We start from the raw sequence: 16,333 nt of genomic DNA on the forward strand, positions 1-16,333 counted from the left end.
TTTGTGTCTATCTTCGGTTTAAACCAGCATCTGCAGTTCCTACCTACACCTTTGACTATTCAGTCATGGATATTGTGGATAAGGCAACGTTTAGAAGATGTGTTATTAGGCAGTGGCTGTCCTGGAGACTCCTGTCTATATTCACCACCATCAGACAAAGGGTACAAGATGCCAGTGATGATGTAGTCAAGTCAAGAGAGTTTATTGTCATGTGTCCCAGATAGGACAATGATAGGACAACTAACAGTCCCTTTCTCCATTTACACTGACTCACCTTTCTCTCGTTACCTGCAGTATTCCAACAGTTTGTCATCATCGAACAATCCCAGCTCGTTCCAAACTCGGAAAACACGGAAGTAATTGGAGTGTTAACGGGCGGGTCTGATCACCTGACGCATCTCCTCCACTGTCTCTCAGGTCAGTGATTAGACACCAAATACTGGAGTAACTCAGCGGGTCAGGCAGCATCTGTGGAGAACATGGATAGGTGACGTTTGACTGAGTGCTGGAGTAACTCCGGGTGCTCCGGTTTCCTCCCACACTCCAAATACGTACAGGTTTGTAGGTTAATTGGCTTCGGTAAAAATTGTAAATTGTCCCTTGTGTGTGTAGGATAGTGTTAGTGTGCGGGGATCGCTGGTCGGCACGGACTCGGTGGGCCGAAGGGCCTGTTTCCACGTTGTATCACTAAACTAAACTAAACTAAACCACAGGTTGCAGATGGAAGAGGACCTTGTTATCAAGTTCTCCACGGAACAGATGTTTTCAAATGTTTTCTCAATAAAATCATTTCAATGAATGAGTCGTTTTATCTTTCATTTGCATCTCCTTTAAAACAGTTCCATGCTTTGAAATTAAACCAGGAAGACACACAGACACAACTCCTAGAAGGGTCTCGACGCGAAACGTCACCAATTCTTTCGCTCCATAGATGCTGCCTAACCCGCTGAGTTTCTCCAGCATTTTTGTCCACCTTCGATTGTTCCAGCATCTGCAGTTCCTTCTTAAACACCTCCTGCATATGTTCCTTTGCAGAATGTTCTGGAAATGCCACGTGTAACTTTGTGATGTTGTCAGATGGAGGGGAGTTGTCCCGGTGTGAGCTTTACAGCAGCGCCCAATCCAACCTGGTCTGCACAGCCTACGGGCAGGTAAGGGACATCCTCTCTGCTCCTCCTGCACCTGGTACACGGGCGTACAGGGTCGATGGTACAGTGTATGGTCCTCACCCTGGTACACACACAATGTACAGTGTATAACCATATAACCATATAACAATTACAGCACGGAATCAGGCCATCTCGACCCTTCTAGTCCGTGCCGAACACGTATTCTCCCCTAGTCCCATATACCTGCGCTCAGACCATAACCCTCCATTCCTTTCCCATCCATATAACTATCCAATTTATTTTTAAATGATAAAAACGAACCTGCCTCCACCACCTTCACTGGAAGCTCATTCCACACAGCTACCACTCTCTGAGTAAAGAAGTTCCCCCTCATGTTTCCCCTAAACTTCTGTCCCTTAATTCTCAAGTCATGTCCCCTTGTTTGAAACTTTCCTACTCTCAGTGGGAAAAGCTTATCCACGTCAACTCTGTCTATCCCTCTCATCATTTTAAAGACCTCTATCATGTCCCCCCTTAACCTTCTGCGCTCCAAAGAATAAAGCCCTAACTTGTTCAACCTTTCTCTGTAACTTAGTTGCTGAAATCCAGGCAACATTCTAGTAAATCTCCTCTGTACTCTCTCTATTTTGTTGACATCCTTCCTATAATTAGGCGACCAAAATTGTACACCATACTCCAGATTTGGCCTCACCAATGCCTTGTACAAGTTTAACATTACATCCCAACTTCTATACTCAATGCTCTGATTTATAAAGGCCAGCACACCAAAAGCTTTCTTTACCACCCTATCTACATGAGATTCCACCTTCAGGGAACTGTGCACAGTTATTCCCAGATCCCTCTGTTCATCTGCATTCTTCAATTCCCTACCATTTACCATGGTCCTCACCCTGGTACACACACACACAAATGGTACAGTGTATGGTCCTCACCCTGGTACACGGGCGTACAGGGTCGAATGTACAGTGTACGGTCCTCACCCTGGTACACACACACACACACACAATGTACAGTGTACGGTCCTCACCCTGGTACACACACACACACACAATGGTACAGTGTACAATGCTCCTACAGCCTCGTACACACATGTACAGGGTCGATGGTACGATGCTGGCTCCAACACCCTGGCAGAACATCCATACAGGACATTGGAGTCAGCGATACCCCGCAAGGTGACTGGGGGTGGGGTAATGGGTCGGGGGGGGCGGGTAGGGAATGTACCCCACAGGACAAGGACACACTGTGACGGGGGGGGTGACAGGGAAAGGATCACACTGTAGGTTCCACCGTGATGGTGTGGTCAGAATCTATCCGTCATCACCAGCTTGCTCTGAGCTAGAGGACCTCTCTCTCTCATGATGCCACCACTACCTGACTGGACCTGATGCTCACCCCTCCATTCCCACCTCATCCCTGTACCTGTGCCAAAGCCTCCAACACCATCGCATCTGTCAGACTTCGTAAGACAGCTCTGTCATTAACACCAGCCGTTTATTAACCTATCACCAGCTAGAGAGCGGTCCTGACTTCCCATCCACCTCATTGGTGACCCCCGGACTATCCTTGATCGGACTTTGCTGGTTTCACCTTGCACTAAACGTTATTCCCTTATCATGTATCTGTACACTGTGGACGGCTCGATTGTAATCATGTGTTGTCTTTCCACTGACTGGTTAGCGCGCAACAAAAGCTTTTCACTGTACCTCGGTACACGTGACAATAAACTAAACTGAACTGAAATTAACTTACATGCCACTTATTCATGTTCATAAGTGATAGGAGCAGAATTAGGCCATTCGGCCCATCAAGACTACACCGCAATTCAATCATGGCTGATCTATCTCTCCCTCCTAACCCCATTCTCCTGCCTTCTCCCCATAACCCCTGACACCCGCACTAATCAAGAATCTATCTATCTCTGCCTTAAACGTACCCACGGACTTGGCCTCCACAGCCGTGTGTGGCACAGAATCCCACAGATTCACCGCCCTCTTATTGCGTTGTTACATTCTCTATGGGATGTTTACTATCCTGGCTGCGTTTAATTTGTCGTTTTAGAGCCAGGGTTTCCTGGGCCAGGAGTCGACGGTGAGATATGAAGGCATCAACTGCCAGTTCAGAGTGAGAGGCGGCAACATGGACATTGTGCGGGGATACAGGAAGAGGGGTGAGTGGTCGCTGAGACCAACCAACGTGACCATCACTGGTGCCGGGCATCACAACACAGGCATGTCTGTGTAGGAAGCAATACAGATGTGTAGGAGGCAAATACAGATGTGTAGGAAGCAGCTCCAGATGTGTAGGAAGCAACTACAGATGTGTAGGGAGCAAATACAGATGTGTAGGAAGCAACTACAGATGTGTAGGGAGCAAATACAGATGTGTAGGAAGCAACTACAGATGTGTAGGAGGCAAATACAGATGTGTAGGAAGCAACTACAGATGTGTAGGAGGCAAATGCAGATGTGTAGGAAGCAGCTCCAGGTGTGTAGGAGGCAAATACAGATGTGTAGGGAGCAAATACAGATGTGTAGGGAGCAAATGCAGATGTGTAGGAGGCAAATGCAGATGTGTAGGAAGCAAATACAGATGTGTAGGAGGCAAATACAGATGTGTAGGAAGCAGCTCCAGATGTGTAGGAGGCAAATACAGATATTGGTTTAAACCAAAGATAGACACTAGAAGAAGAAGGGTCTTGACCCAAAACGTCACCTATTCCTTTTCACCAGAGATGCTACCTGACCCGCTGAGTTCCTCCGGCTTTTTGTGTCTATCTATCTTCAGGCTAGGAAGCTAGTTGGATTCTATAATTTGTCCATAACGTGCCGGATAGACTAGTGTACAGGTGATCGCTGGTCGGCGTGGACTCGGTGGGCCAAAGGTCATGTTTCCATGCTGTATCTCTAAACTAAACAGCACAGGAACAGGCCCTTCGGCCCACAATGTCCGTGCTGAACATGATGCCGTTAAACTAATCTCCTCTGCCTGCACTTGATCCGTATCCCTCCATTCCCTGCATATCCATGTAAAAGCCTCTTAAACACCACTATGGTATCTGCCTCCACCACCACCCCTGGCAGTGCGTTCCAGGCACCCACCACCCTCTGTGTAAAAAAATAACTTGCCCCGCACATCTCCTTTAAACTTTCCACCTCTCACCTTAAAGCTGCGCTCTCTAATCTTGGACATTTCCACGCTGGGATAAGGTTCTGAATGCAGGACATTTTTGGAAATTTCCCATTAATAAGGTCATTAGTGATAGGAGTAGAATTAAGCCAAGTCCCTGCCATTCATTGATGGCTGATCTATCTCTCCCTCCTAACCCCATTCTCCTGCCTTCTCCCCATAACCTCTGACACCCGTACAAATCAAGTATCTAACTATCTCTGCCTTAAAAATATCCACTGACATGGCCTCCACAGCCGTCTGTGGCAAAGAATTCCACAGATTCACCACCCTCTGACTAAAGACATTTCTCCTCATCTTCTTCCTAAAGGAATGTCCTTTAATTCTGAGGCTGTGACCTCTAGTCCTAGACTCTCCCACTAGTGGAAACATCCACTCCACATACATTCGATCCAAGCCTTTCAATTGACAATAGACAATAGGTGCAGGAGTAGACCATTCGGCCCTTCGAGCCAGCACCGCCATTCAATGTGATCATGGCTGATCATCCACAATCAGTACCCCGTTCCTGCCTTCTCCCCATATCCCCTGACTCCGCTATCTTTAAGAGCCCTATCTAACTCTCTCTTGAAAGCATCCAGAGAACCTGCCTCCACCGCCCTCTGAGGCAGAGAATTCCACAGACTCACAACTCTCTGTGCGAAAGAGTGTTCCCTCATCTCCGTTCTAAATGGCTTTCCCCTTATTCTCACTATTCTGTGTGTGTCAATGGGGAACCGATGAGTCTTACCAGCGGAAACGAAGATGCCATAATCTTCAGTCTTGAGCGAGTGGAATGTGTTCGCAGGGGTGGGAGTACAGTGGGATATTTGGATGTTACGGCTGTGTTTTAGTTGACCGTTGGTCGACTCTGTGGTTGGGTTGTGACCAGTTCGCTGTGAAGGCCGGCATGTGTTGACTCAGCCTTTGGAGATAATCCAGCAGCGTCTGAAACACTTCTGACTGTGGAATGTTTTACTAGTCGTGCATGAGTGCCTGGAATAACACGGCAAGGCCACTTGAACTTGGATCATCCGGAACGCTGGCCTGCTCGGAAAGAACATTCCTCAATTGGGAACATTTAGTGCGTTGATCCCAACATCAAAAAAGCGGCCACATTCTTGTTGGGGAGCGGAGTGGAACCAGGATTAGTGTGGTGAGGATGGGAGTGTTTGCCATACAGTCCAGACAAGTGCAAGGTGAGGTCAACGCTAACTGAGGTGCCCGTTCCACCCTGTAGTTAGTTTTGACCACAGTGTAGTTGCTACCTTTCACTGCTTACTCAATCTCGTACACACAGACCAATATGTTTTAACCTAATGATGGCCCAAGACTGAGAGGCAGGGTGGCGTAGCGGTAGAGTTGCTGCCTCACAGCTCCAGAGACCCGGGTTCCATCCTGACTACGGGTGCTGTCTGTACGGAGATTGTACGTTCTCCCCGTGACCGCGTGGGTTTTCTCCGGGTGCTCCGGTTTCCTCCCACACTCCAAAGACGTACAGGTTTGTAGGTTAATTCACCTCGGTAAAATGGTAAATTGTCCCTAGTGTGTGTAGGATAGTGTTAGTGTGCGGGGATCGCTGGTCAGTGCGGACTCAATGGGCCGCAGGGCCTGTTCCTGCATTGTATCTCTAAACTAAACTACACTAAAATCTGTTGGGCTGGGGACCTGTTGTGATACACAAGGGATAGCTCCTGTGTTTCAGACTACAATATCTGCAGGAGACCACCCTTGGTGGGTTATGGTTCTTTAGAAACAAGGATTCAACATTGAGGGTGGTCCCTGTCAGCGTTACTTCCTCTAAAGCAGGTGCTAGAACAGACAGGTGTGGTGTAGGAAGGAACTGCAGGTGCTGCTTTAAACCGAAGATAGACACAAAGTGCTGGAGTCATCTCTGGAGAGAATGGATAGGTGATGTTTTGGGTTGGAACCCTTCTTTAGACAAAGACAATGGGTTAAATGACTTTACAAGAGTTTTTTCTGTTGTAATCTCAAATCAAGTTGGTTGTATGTACAGGTACAGGTGAGGTGCAGGTACAGGTGAGGCGCATGTACAGGTGAGGTACAGGTACAGGTGAAGTGCAGGTACAGGTGAGGCGCAGGTACAGGTGAAGTGCAGGTACAGGTGAAGTGCAGGTACAGGTGAGGCGCAGGTACAGGTGAAGTGCAGGTACAGGTGAAGTGCAGGTACAGGTGAAGTGCAGGTGCAGGTGAAGTGCAGGTACAGGTGAGGCGCAGGTACAGGTGAGGTACAGGTGAGGTGGAGGTACAGGTGAGGTGCAGGTACAGGTGAAGTGCAGGTACAGGTGAAGTGCAGGTACAGGTGAGGCGCAGGTACAGGTGAGGTGCAGGTACAGGTGAGGTGGAGGTACAGGTGAAGTGCAGGTACAGGTGAAGTGCAGGTACAGGTGAAGTGCAGGTACAGGTGAAGTGCAGGTACAGGTGAAGTGCAGGTGCAGGTGAAGTGCAGGTACAGGTGAGGCGCAGGTACAGGTGAGGTGCAGGTACAGGTGAGGTGGAGGTACAGGTGAAGTGCAGGTACAGGTGAAGTGCAGGTACAGGTGAAGTGCAGGTACAGGTGAGGTGCAGGTACAGGTGAAGCGCAGGTACAGGTGAGGTGCAGGTACAGGTGAAGTGCAGGTACAGGTGAAGTGCAGGTACAGGTGAGGTGCAGGTACAGGTGAGGCGCAGGTACAGGTGAGGTGCAGGTACAGGTGAAGTGCAGGTACAGGTGAAGTGCAGGTACAGGTGAAGTGCAGGTACAGATACAGGTGAGGCGCAGGTACAGGTGAAGTGCAGGTACAGGTGAAGTGCAGGTACAGGTGAAGTGCAGGTACAGGTGAAGTGCAGGTACAGGTGAAGCGCAGGTACAGGTGAGGCGCAGGTACAGGTGAGGTGCAGGTACAGGTGAGGCGCAGGTACAGGTGAGGTGCAGGTACAGGTGAGGTGCAGGTACAGGTGAGGCACAGGTACAATGAAAGTCTCGCAGCAGTAGATCCACAGGCACATAAACCCAGACAACACACAGAAACATACATTATAAATTCTGCAGGATAGAGAAAAGAAAAAGAGTGTAAGAACATTTCAAGACGATCGTATAAAACACAAGCGGGACCATGCCCATGGTCGATGATCCACAGTGTTCTATTGGTGAGAATTCTCAGCTCAAATGAAATGCGATAAATTAATACTATTTTTCAAAAGAGAATTGAATAAAAACATGAACAAAATGAAGTGGTGCTGCAGGAGGGAGGACTTTTATTGGCCAGTGTATATCGGCCAGTGTATATCGGCCAGTGTATATCGGCCAGTGTATATCGGCCAGTGTATATCGGCCAGTGTATATTGGCCAGTGTATATCGGCCAGTGTATATCGGCCAGTGTATATTGGCCAGTGTATATCGGCCAGTGTATATTGGCCAGTGTTTATTGGCCAGCGTTGACAGATTGAGCTGTAGGCTCTTCTACAAGATTCAATCACTTTCTGTTCTCAACTCTCTCCAGGTGAAGATTCCCCCACTTCATTTCACAAGAGCTTTGCAAGGACGGACTACGGTAACGTGGGCACGGGGGTGTACAGGACTCTGGCCTTTACTGCCGAGGGCTCCAGCCTGAGTGACGTGCATCATCTCTGCCAACAGAGCTGTGGGGCGGAGCAGTGTTGTGACGGATTCCTGCTGAGTCACCTGAGACTTGGCAAAGGTACAGTAACCCAATGACCCAATGACCCAATGACCCAACATCAGTACACAGAGGTAGAGTTATGGGCCTGTCCCACTAGGAGATGTTTTTAGGCGACTGTCATAGTCATAGCAGGTCACCGAAAAAATGGTGACTGGACCCCCCCCCCCCCCTACAATAATGTCTACGACAATGTCTACGACAACTTACCACCTGGTAGTAGTAGACAAAGCTACTGACAACCGGTGACCTAATCGTTGCGACTTAGGACGTCCACCTACGACAAACTACGACCCTGTCGGCGACAAGTGAAGACAATTCATGTCATTTTGGCTACAAAACAATGGAATCGTCCAGTTTTCCTATAAAGGGGGTTGTAGGCAGTCAATCATTCAGCACCATGACCACCATAGGGCAACATCAGGGGCATTGCTCTCACTACAAGAAGATGCCCTGCTGCCTGCAGCAGCCCTCACGCTGAAAGATCAGCAAGACAGAAGGACAACAAGGATGGGGAACGAGGAAGCCCAAGAAGAGGTGTGTGTGGTTGAAGCCCTTGTCACTGTAGAGACCCAGCTTGGGGCCAGAATGACAACCTGATGTCTGAGCTCCAGCAAGAAGATGAGGCTGTCTTTAGAACCTTCACAATGCACCATTTGAGTATAGGAGCAGGGAGGTTCTACTGCAGTTGTACAGGGTCTTGGTGAGACCACACCTGGAGTATTGCGTACAGTTTTGGTCTCCTAATCTGAGGAAAGACATTCTTGCCATAGAGGGAGTACAGAGAAGGTTCACCAGACTGATTCCTGGGATGTCAGGACTTTCATATGAAGAAAGACTGGATAGACTCGGCTTGTACTCGCTAGAATTTAGAAGATTGAGGGGGGATCTTATAGAAACTTACAAAATTCTTAAGGGGTTGGACAGGCTAGATGCAGGAAGATTGTTCCCGAGTCCAGAACAAGGGGGTCACAGTTTAAGAATAAGGGGGAAATCTTTTAGGACCGAGATGAGGAAAACATTTTGCACACAGAGAGTGGTGAATCTGTGGAATTCTCTGCCACAGAAGGTAGTTGAGGCCAGTTCATTGGCTATATTTAAGAGGGAGTTAGATGTGGCCCTTGTGGCTAAAGGGATCAGGGGGTATGGAGAGAAGGCAGGTACAGGATACTGAGTTGGATGATCAGCCATGATCATATTGAATGGCGGTGCAGGCTCGAAGGGCCGAATGGCCTACTCCTGCACCTATTTTCTATGTTTCTATGTTTCCCCCTGAGACATGGGTGTGGTCTCTCCTGGAGAAAATGGAGAGACACGGAGAGGCCACTGTTGTAGCCTGGCGTAGCTAGTCGCATCAACCATCGCCGATGTGGTCCTAGATTGTCGCCGGTACAGGCGTAGATGGACTTCATTCATCAGCATCACGACTGGCTGCTGTAGCTGGACTTCTGTGGACTTGGGTTTTTCCAATGCCTGTCGCTACTTGACTTCCCTTGAATGACGCCAGTTGATGTAGGTTAACGTAGGTAGTCGCCAATGGAAGTCACCTACGTCAGGAGAAGTCAAGCTACTCTCATTGGTGCCAAACCCATTGTCGCCGACTGTCACTGAAAATCTTTGAACATTTTGAAAATCCAGCGGCAACTGGGAAGACTCTACGACTCTACTGGGCGACTGAGGAGACGACTCACGACCGTACAGGTGACACCCCGCGACCATGTGGCGGCAGCCTAGTCGCCTGCAGTCACCTAAAAAATAACCTTCGTGGGACAGGCCCTTAAGAGTATTCACCCCTCTAATTGGCCATTATTTTGCTCATACATTGAATGGAATGGTGATTAGTACGGGTGTCAGGGGTTATGGGGAGAAGGCAGGAGAATGGGGTTAGGAGGGAGAGATAGATCAGCCAGGATTGAATGGCGGAGTAGACTTGTTGGGCCGAATGGCCTAATTTTTTTCGTTTTGTTTAGAGAGACAGCACAGAAACAGGCTATTCGGCCCACCGTGTTCCCGCCAACCAGCGATCCCCGCATATTAACATAAGATGCCTTCAAACGATCAGAAGTGTGAGGCAGGAGCATCAGATGGGAAGATATGAGGGAAACCACCATGGAAGACAGAATGAGAAAGAAAATTGCGACTTACAATGATGGGGACTTTACAATTAAAGCCCTCCTGGTCCTCTGAGTTCTGGAGTTATGAAGTTGTCTGCAGGACATTCAAGGCACTAAGCTGTGGTTTTGTTTCAGGCACCTTCCTCTGTGGACTCCTCAGTTTGCCAGATGTGCTGCTCTGTAACGTTGCGGACACTTGGACAGGTTCCACATCTGGAGATGGAGTTTGTAAAGGCGTGGCGTCCAATGCAGAGAAGAAGACCTTCACGTTCAACTTTGGAGGCCTGGTGTTCAGCGGCAGTAAGTGAACCATGTTGGCGGAGTTCTGCACTTATCACTAAATATTCCACCATGCTGCCTTATAAATAATGGTGGGTAATGGATAATCATTCCAATGTAGAAAGAACTGCAGATGCTGATTTACCAAATTACAGCTTCTGTACACTGTGGACGGATCTGTGGAGAACATGGATAGGTGATGTTTGGGTTGAAAACCAAAATGACTGATGAAATGGTCTTGACCTGCAATGTTGCCTATGTATGTTCTCATTCACAGATGCTGCCTGACCTGCTGAGTTTCTCCAGCACTCTGTGAAACGTCACCTATCCATGTTCTTCACAGATGCTGCCTGACCCGCTGAGTTACTCCAGCACTCTGTGAAACGTCACCTATCCATGTTCTCCACAGATGCTGCCTGACCCGCTGAGTTACTCCAGCACTCTGTGAAACGTCACCTATCCATGTTCTCCACAGATGCTGCCTGACCCGCTGAGTTACTCCAGCACTCTGTGAACTTTTTCTAAGGATAAAAGTTGATAGATTTGCTTTTCATAATGTCAAGATTTATCAGACAACATCTATCCATGTTCACCATAGATTCTGTTAACCGTTGAGTCACTCCAGCACTTTGTGTCTTTTTTTGTAAACCAGCATCTGCAGTCCCTTGTGTCTACAAAGGTCAGGCCGCAAGGATTGTAACTGGAATGAGGATAGGTCAAGACGTGGTCTGGTCTGAAACCAGATTCCTCAGACAGACGTATTGTCATCTCTGGGGCTGGAAGAGGAGTTTTCTAGGGAGATGGTCGTGGAATAATGTAATTGCAAGCTCTTTACTGATCTGCTAGTGGTGTATTTAGCCTGAGACAGGATGTTGCTGATGGCTTGCAGCACCATTGCAGATTGGCGCAGTGCGGTCTGCATGAGTTTGCATTTAGAATTCCCCACATTGTAGAATTCCCAAGCTCAAATACGTCACAAAATTCCCAAGCTCAAATACAAATGAAACATGCACGGTGACATATCCTTTAAGGCAGCACGGTGGCACAGCGGTAGAGTTGCTGCCTCACAGCGCCAGAGGCCCGGGTTCCATCCTGACTACGGGTGCTGTCTGTATGGTGTTTGCACGTTCTCCCCGTGACCTGCGTGGGTTTTCTCCAAGATCTTCTCTTTCCTCCCACACTCCAAAGACGTGCAGGTTTGTACGTTAATCGGCTTGGTATAAATGTAAAATGTCCCCAGTGTGTGCAGGATAGTGTTAGTGTGCGGGGATCGCTGGTCGGCACGGATTCGTTGGGCCGAATGGCCTGTTTCTGCGCTGTACCTTTAAACTAAACTAAACTAAACTAATGCTGTAAATAACATTCAAAGGGTCAAAGTGGGTTGAATTATCAAATGCACTGAAACGGAACAAAATATTAATTAAATAAAAATAGTATTATAGTGCAAAACAATCCGAAGCCGCAAGTCCCTGCAGCGATCGGGACAGTTCATGGGGCAAAGTTCAGTTGGAGGTTTATCAGAAGCTGTTCCTGATGCTGGACCTCACAGTTTTCAGACCTTCTTCCCGATGGCAGGGGTGAGATGAGAGCGTGGCCAGGGTGGTGTGGGTCTCTGTCCGTTTGATAGAGGTGAGGGAGGAGGTTTAGTTTAGTTTAGAGAAACAGTGGAAACTATCTGTACACTGTGAAAGAATCGATTGTAATCATGTACTGGCTTTCCACTGACTGGTTAGCACGCAACTTTTCATGCAGCTTTTCACTGTACCTCAGTACACGTGACAATAAACTCAACTGAAACTGAAAACAGGTCCTTCGGCCCATCAAGTCCGCACAGACAAGCAGACTTACAGCACTTGTACCACTTATACACTTACACCAAGCCAATTAACCTACAAACCTGTACGTCTTTGGAGTGTGGGAGGAAACCAGAACAACTTGAGAAAACCCACGCAGGTCACGGGGAGAATGTACAAACTCCGTACAGACAGCACCCGTAGTCAGGATGGAACCCGGGTCTCTGGCGCCGTGAGGCAGCAACTCTACCGCTGCACCACCGTGACGCCAAAAATGTTGATGCAACATTGTGACTATATAATACTACATTGCCCGCAGGCAGATGGCGTGGAGTTACTGTCATGGAGTTACTATCATGGAGTTACTGTCATGGAGTTACTATCATGGAGTTACTGACATGGAGTTACTATCATGGAGTTACTGACATGGAGTTACTAACATGGAGTTACTGACATGGAGTTACTATCATGGAGTTACTGACATGGAGTTACTGACATGGAGTTACTGACATGGAGTTACTGACATGGAGTTACTGACATGGAGTTACTGACATGGAGTTACTGACATGGAGTTACTGACATGTTACTGTCATGTTACTGACATGTTACTGTCATGTTACTGACATGTTACTGACATGGAGTTACTGACATGTTGCTGACATGTTACTGACATGTTACTGACATGTTACTGTCATGTTACTGACATGGAGTTACTGACATGTTACTGTCATGTTACTGTCATATTACTATCATGTTACTGACATGTTACTGACATGGAGTTACTGACATGTTACTGTCATGTTACTGACATGTTACTGTCATGTTACTGACATGTTACTGACATGTTACTGACATGGAGTTACTGACATGTTACTGTCATGGAGTTACTGACATGTTACTGTCATGTTACTGTCATATTACTGTCATATTACTGTCATGTTACTGACATGTTACTGACATGGAGTTACTGACATGTTACTGTCATGTTACTGTCATATTACTGTCATGTTACTGACATGTTACTGACATGTTACTGTCATGGAGTTACTGACATGTTACTGTCATGGAGTTACTGTCATGTTACTGTCATGTTACTGTCATGTTACTGTCATGGAGTTACTGACATGTTACTGTCATGTTACTGACATGTTACTGACATGTTACTGTCATGTTACTGTCATGTTACTGACATGTTACTGACATGTTACTGACATGGAGTTACTGACATGTTACTGACATGGAGTTACTGACATGTTACTGTCATGTTACTGTCATGTTACTGTCATGTTACTGACATGTTACTGTCATGTTACTGTCATGTTACTGTCATGGAGTTACTGACATGTTACTGTCATGTTACTGTCATGGAGTTACTGACATGTTACTGACATGTTACTGTCATGGAGTTACTGTCATGGTGTTACTGTCATGGAGTTACTGACATGTTACTGTCATGTTACTGTCATGTTACTGTCATGGAGTTACTGTCATGGTGTTACTGTCATGGAGTTACTGACATGTTACTGTCATGTTACTGTCATGTTACTGTCATGGTGTTACTGTCATGGTGTTACTGTCATGGAGTTACTGACAAGGATGCAGGATTGACATCGACATCTCCACTCATACAGCGGCTGTTAAACTGTGTCAAGGCCAGGAGCAGCAAGACTGGTAGTTATGGTAGTTATGGTAGTGCTAGTAGTTATGGTAGTTATGGTGTGACAAAGTTTCACTGAACATCGTTAATCAGCCTCAAGGGCCTTTGATAGAGAACTGGGAGGTTTTAGTTTAGTTTAGAGATACAGCGCGTAAACAGGCCCTTCGGCCCACTGAGTCCGTGCCGACCAGCGATCCCCGCACACTAACACTATCCTACACACACTGGGGACAATTTACAATTTTTAACTAAGCCAATTGACCTCCAAAGCCGCACATCTTGGCACTTTGTTGCCAACTGTGAGCCTGCAACTCCTCCCCAAAGAATGTCAACAATCCATGAGATTTATGGAGTTATATTAACAACAAGACCTGTTTAATGGTTGGAACATCTACTGACAGACAGTTAAACAAATGTTTGTCACTATCGTTAGATTTTATAAACATCCAAGAATAGTTCTCTCTGGAACACTTGGCTTCAGTTGGTGCATTGAAGTAGCTTCATCATTTAATGATCAATTATTGTGAAGACATGTGCGGGTTGTCATAGCGCAGGTTCGTGTTAAGTCCCTGAATGTGGTGTCACAGGTAGGTAGGGTGGTCCGGAAAACTATTGGTCCATTGGCCTTCATCAGTCAGAGTACTGAGTATAGAAGTTGGGACATTATAGACATTAAATGCTGGAGTAACTCAGCGGGACAGGCAGCATCTCTGGAGGAAAGGAATGGGCGATGTTTCAGGACGAGTCCCTTCTTCAGACTGGACGTTATGTTACAAGACGTCGGTGAGGCCACATTTGGAGTATTGTGTTCAGTTTTGGTCACCTTGCTGTGGGAAGGATGCTGTTAAGCCGGAGCGAGTGCAGACAAGATTAATGAGGATGTTTCCAGGACTTGAGGGCTGTTGGGAGAGGTTGGGCTAGGCCAGGACTCTATTCCTTGGAGCGCAGGAGACTGAGGGATGGTCTTCTCGAGGTTTATAAAATCATGAGACTTTTTGCTATGCATGACTACAATCGAGTCACCCACAGTCCCCAGATACAGGACAAAGGATGTAACGTTTAAGTAAAGTCCGATTAAAGATAGTCCGACGGTCTCCAATGAGGTAGATGGGAGGTCAGGACCGCTCTCTAGTTGGTGAGAGGACAGTTCAGTTGCCTGATAACAGCCGGGAAGAAACTGTCCCTGAATCTGGAGGTGTGCGTTTGTTTTCACACTTCTGTACCTCTTGCCCGATGGGAGAGGGGGGAAGAGGGAGTGACCGGGGTGAGACTGGTCCTTGTTGTTGGTGAAATTCTGAACACGGAAAGAATTCTGCCGTCCTCATCTCATGTAGAACATTCCAACGAGCCTTCACCGTGTGAATGAGGGCTTAATGTCCAAGGTCGTTGGTTATTATATTATGTAGAAACATAGATGTTGGGGAAGTCCAAAACAAGGGGTCACAGTTTAAGGATAAAGGGGAAATCGTTTAGGACCAAGATGAGGAAAACGTTTTTCACACAGAGAGTGGTGAATCTCTGGAATTCTCTGCAGCAGAAGGTAGTTGAGGCCAGTTCATTGGCTATATTTAAGAAGGAGTTAGATATGGCCCTTGTAGCTAAAGGGATCAGGGGGTATGGAGAGAAGGCAGGTACAGGATACTAAGTTGGATGATCAGCCATGATCATATTGAATGGCGGTGCAGGCTCGAAGGGCCGAATGGCCTATTCCTGCACCTATTTTCTATGTTTCTATGTTTCTATTATTATGATGCCATGTTAAAACCAATGTTTAAGGTGACTCGATGCCCTGACTGATGGCTTGTTTCCACATTCAGCTTACGCGTTCCTGGCAAAAGGTTTTGTGGATGCTGAATACTCCACCAACCTGACAGCGGACACAAAGGATGAAATCCAGAGATCATTCAACAAGTTCCAGCATGTCTACCTCTGGCAGGGTGAGGTTTATCTCCCGTTGGTAATGTCCGACCTTTACTATTGGAAACCTGTTGTCCACACGCCTGTTGTAGATCGACCCCTCACCCCTGTCTCTTCTGTGAAACATCACCTATCCATGTTCTCCACAGATGCTGCCTGACCCGCTGAGTTACTCCAGCACTCTGTGAAACGTCACCTATCCATGTTCTCCACAGATGCTGCCTGACCCGCTGAGTTACTCCAGCACTCTGTGTCTAATCGTTACTGTTTGGGCTTTCCCACCCACCTGCTGCCCATCTCTCTAGACATCTTGCCTTTTCTCCATCACTCTTTCTACCACTTTGACATGATCTCACCATGTTCTCTGGCACGTTTACTCCAAGAAGCTCTTCACTATACCTAAGTGTACATATACCTAAGTGTACACTGCACACGATAAACTAAGCTGAAGAGTAGTTTTATTCCACTGCCTTTCTGTATCTGTGCTTGCCTCCTTGGGGAAGTGTGGAACGCCTACATCAACCTTTGTGTGAGATGTACATGGGTTGTCCAGCACCATGTCCTGAAGCGGCCTTTTCACGGGGCGAGTTGACG

The 16,333-nt window shown here is 47.2% G+C and overlaps 1 protein-coding gene across 1 annotated transcript in view; it reads left to right on the forward strand.

Annotated features, from left to right (window-relative positions):
• tg (thyroglobulin) overlaps positions 1-16,333 on the forward strand; it is a 161,389-nt gene that overhangs the window by 49,897 nt on the left and 95,159 nt on the right. The window contains exons 21-26 of the mRNA XM_033020435.1: positions 295-417; positions 1,036-1,151; positions 3,192-3,300; positions 7,803-7,994; positions 10,229-10,393; positions 15,640-15,759. Of these exons, the coding sequence (XP_032876326.1) occupies positions 295-417; positions 1,036-1,151; positions 3,192-3,300; positions 7,803-7,994; positions 10,229-10,393; positions 15,640-15,759 (825 nt within the window). The remainder of the gene's footprint in view (positions 1-294; positions 418-1,035; positions 1,152-3,191; positions 3,301-7,802; positions 7,995-10,228; positions 10,394-15,639; positions 15,760-16,333) is intronic.

The sequence above is a fragment of the Amblyraja radiata genome, chromosome 4 (assembly GCF_010909765.2).
Source record: "Amblyraja radiata isolate CabotCenter1 chromosome 4, sAmbRad1.1.pri, whole genome shotgun sequence".
NCBI classification, from domain to species: domain Eukaryota; kingdom Metazoa; phylum Chordata; class Chondrichthyes; order Rajiformes; family Rajidae; genus Amblyraja; species Amblyraja radiata.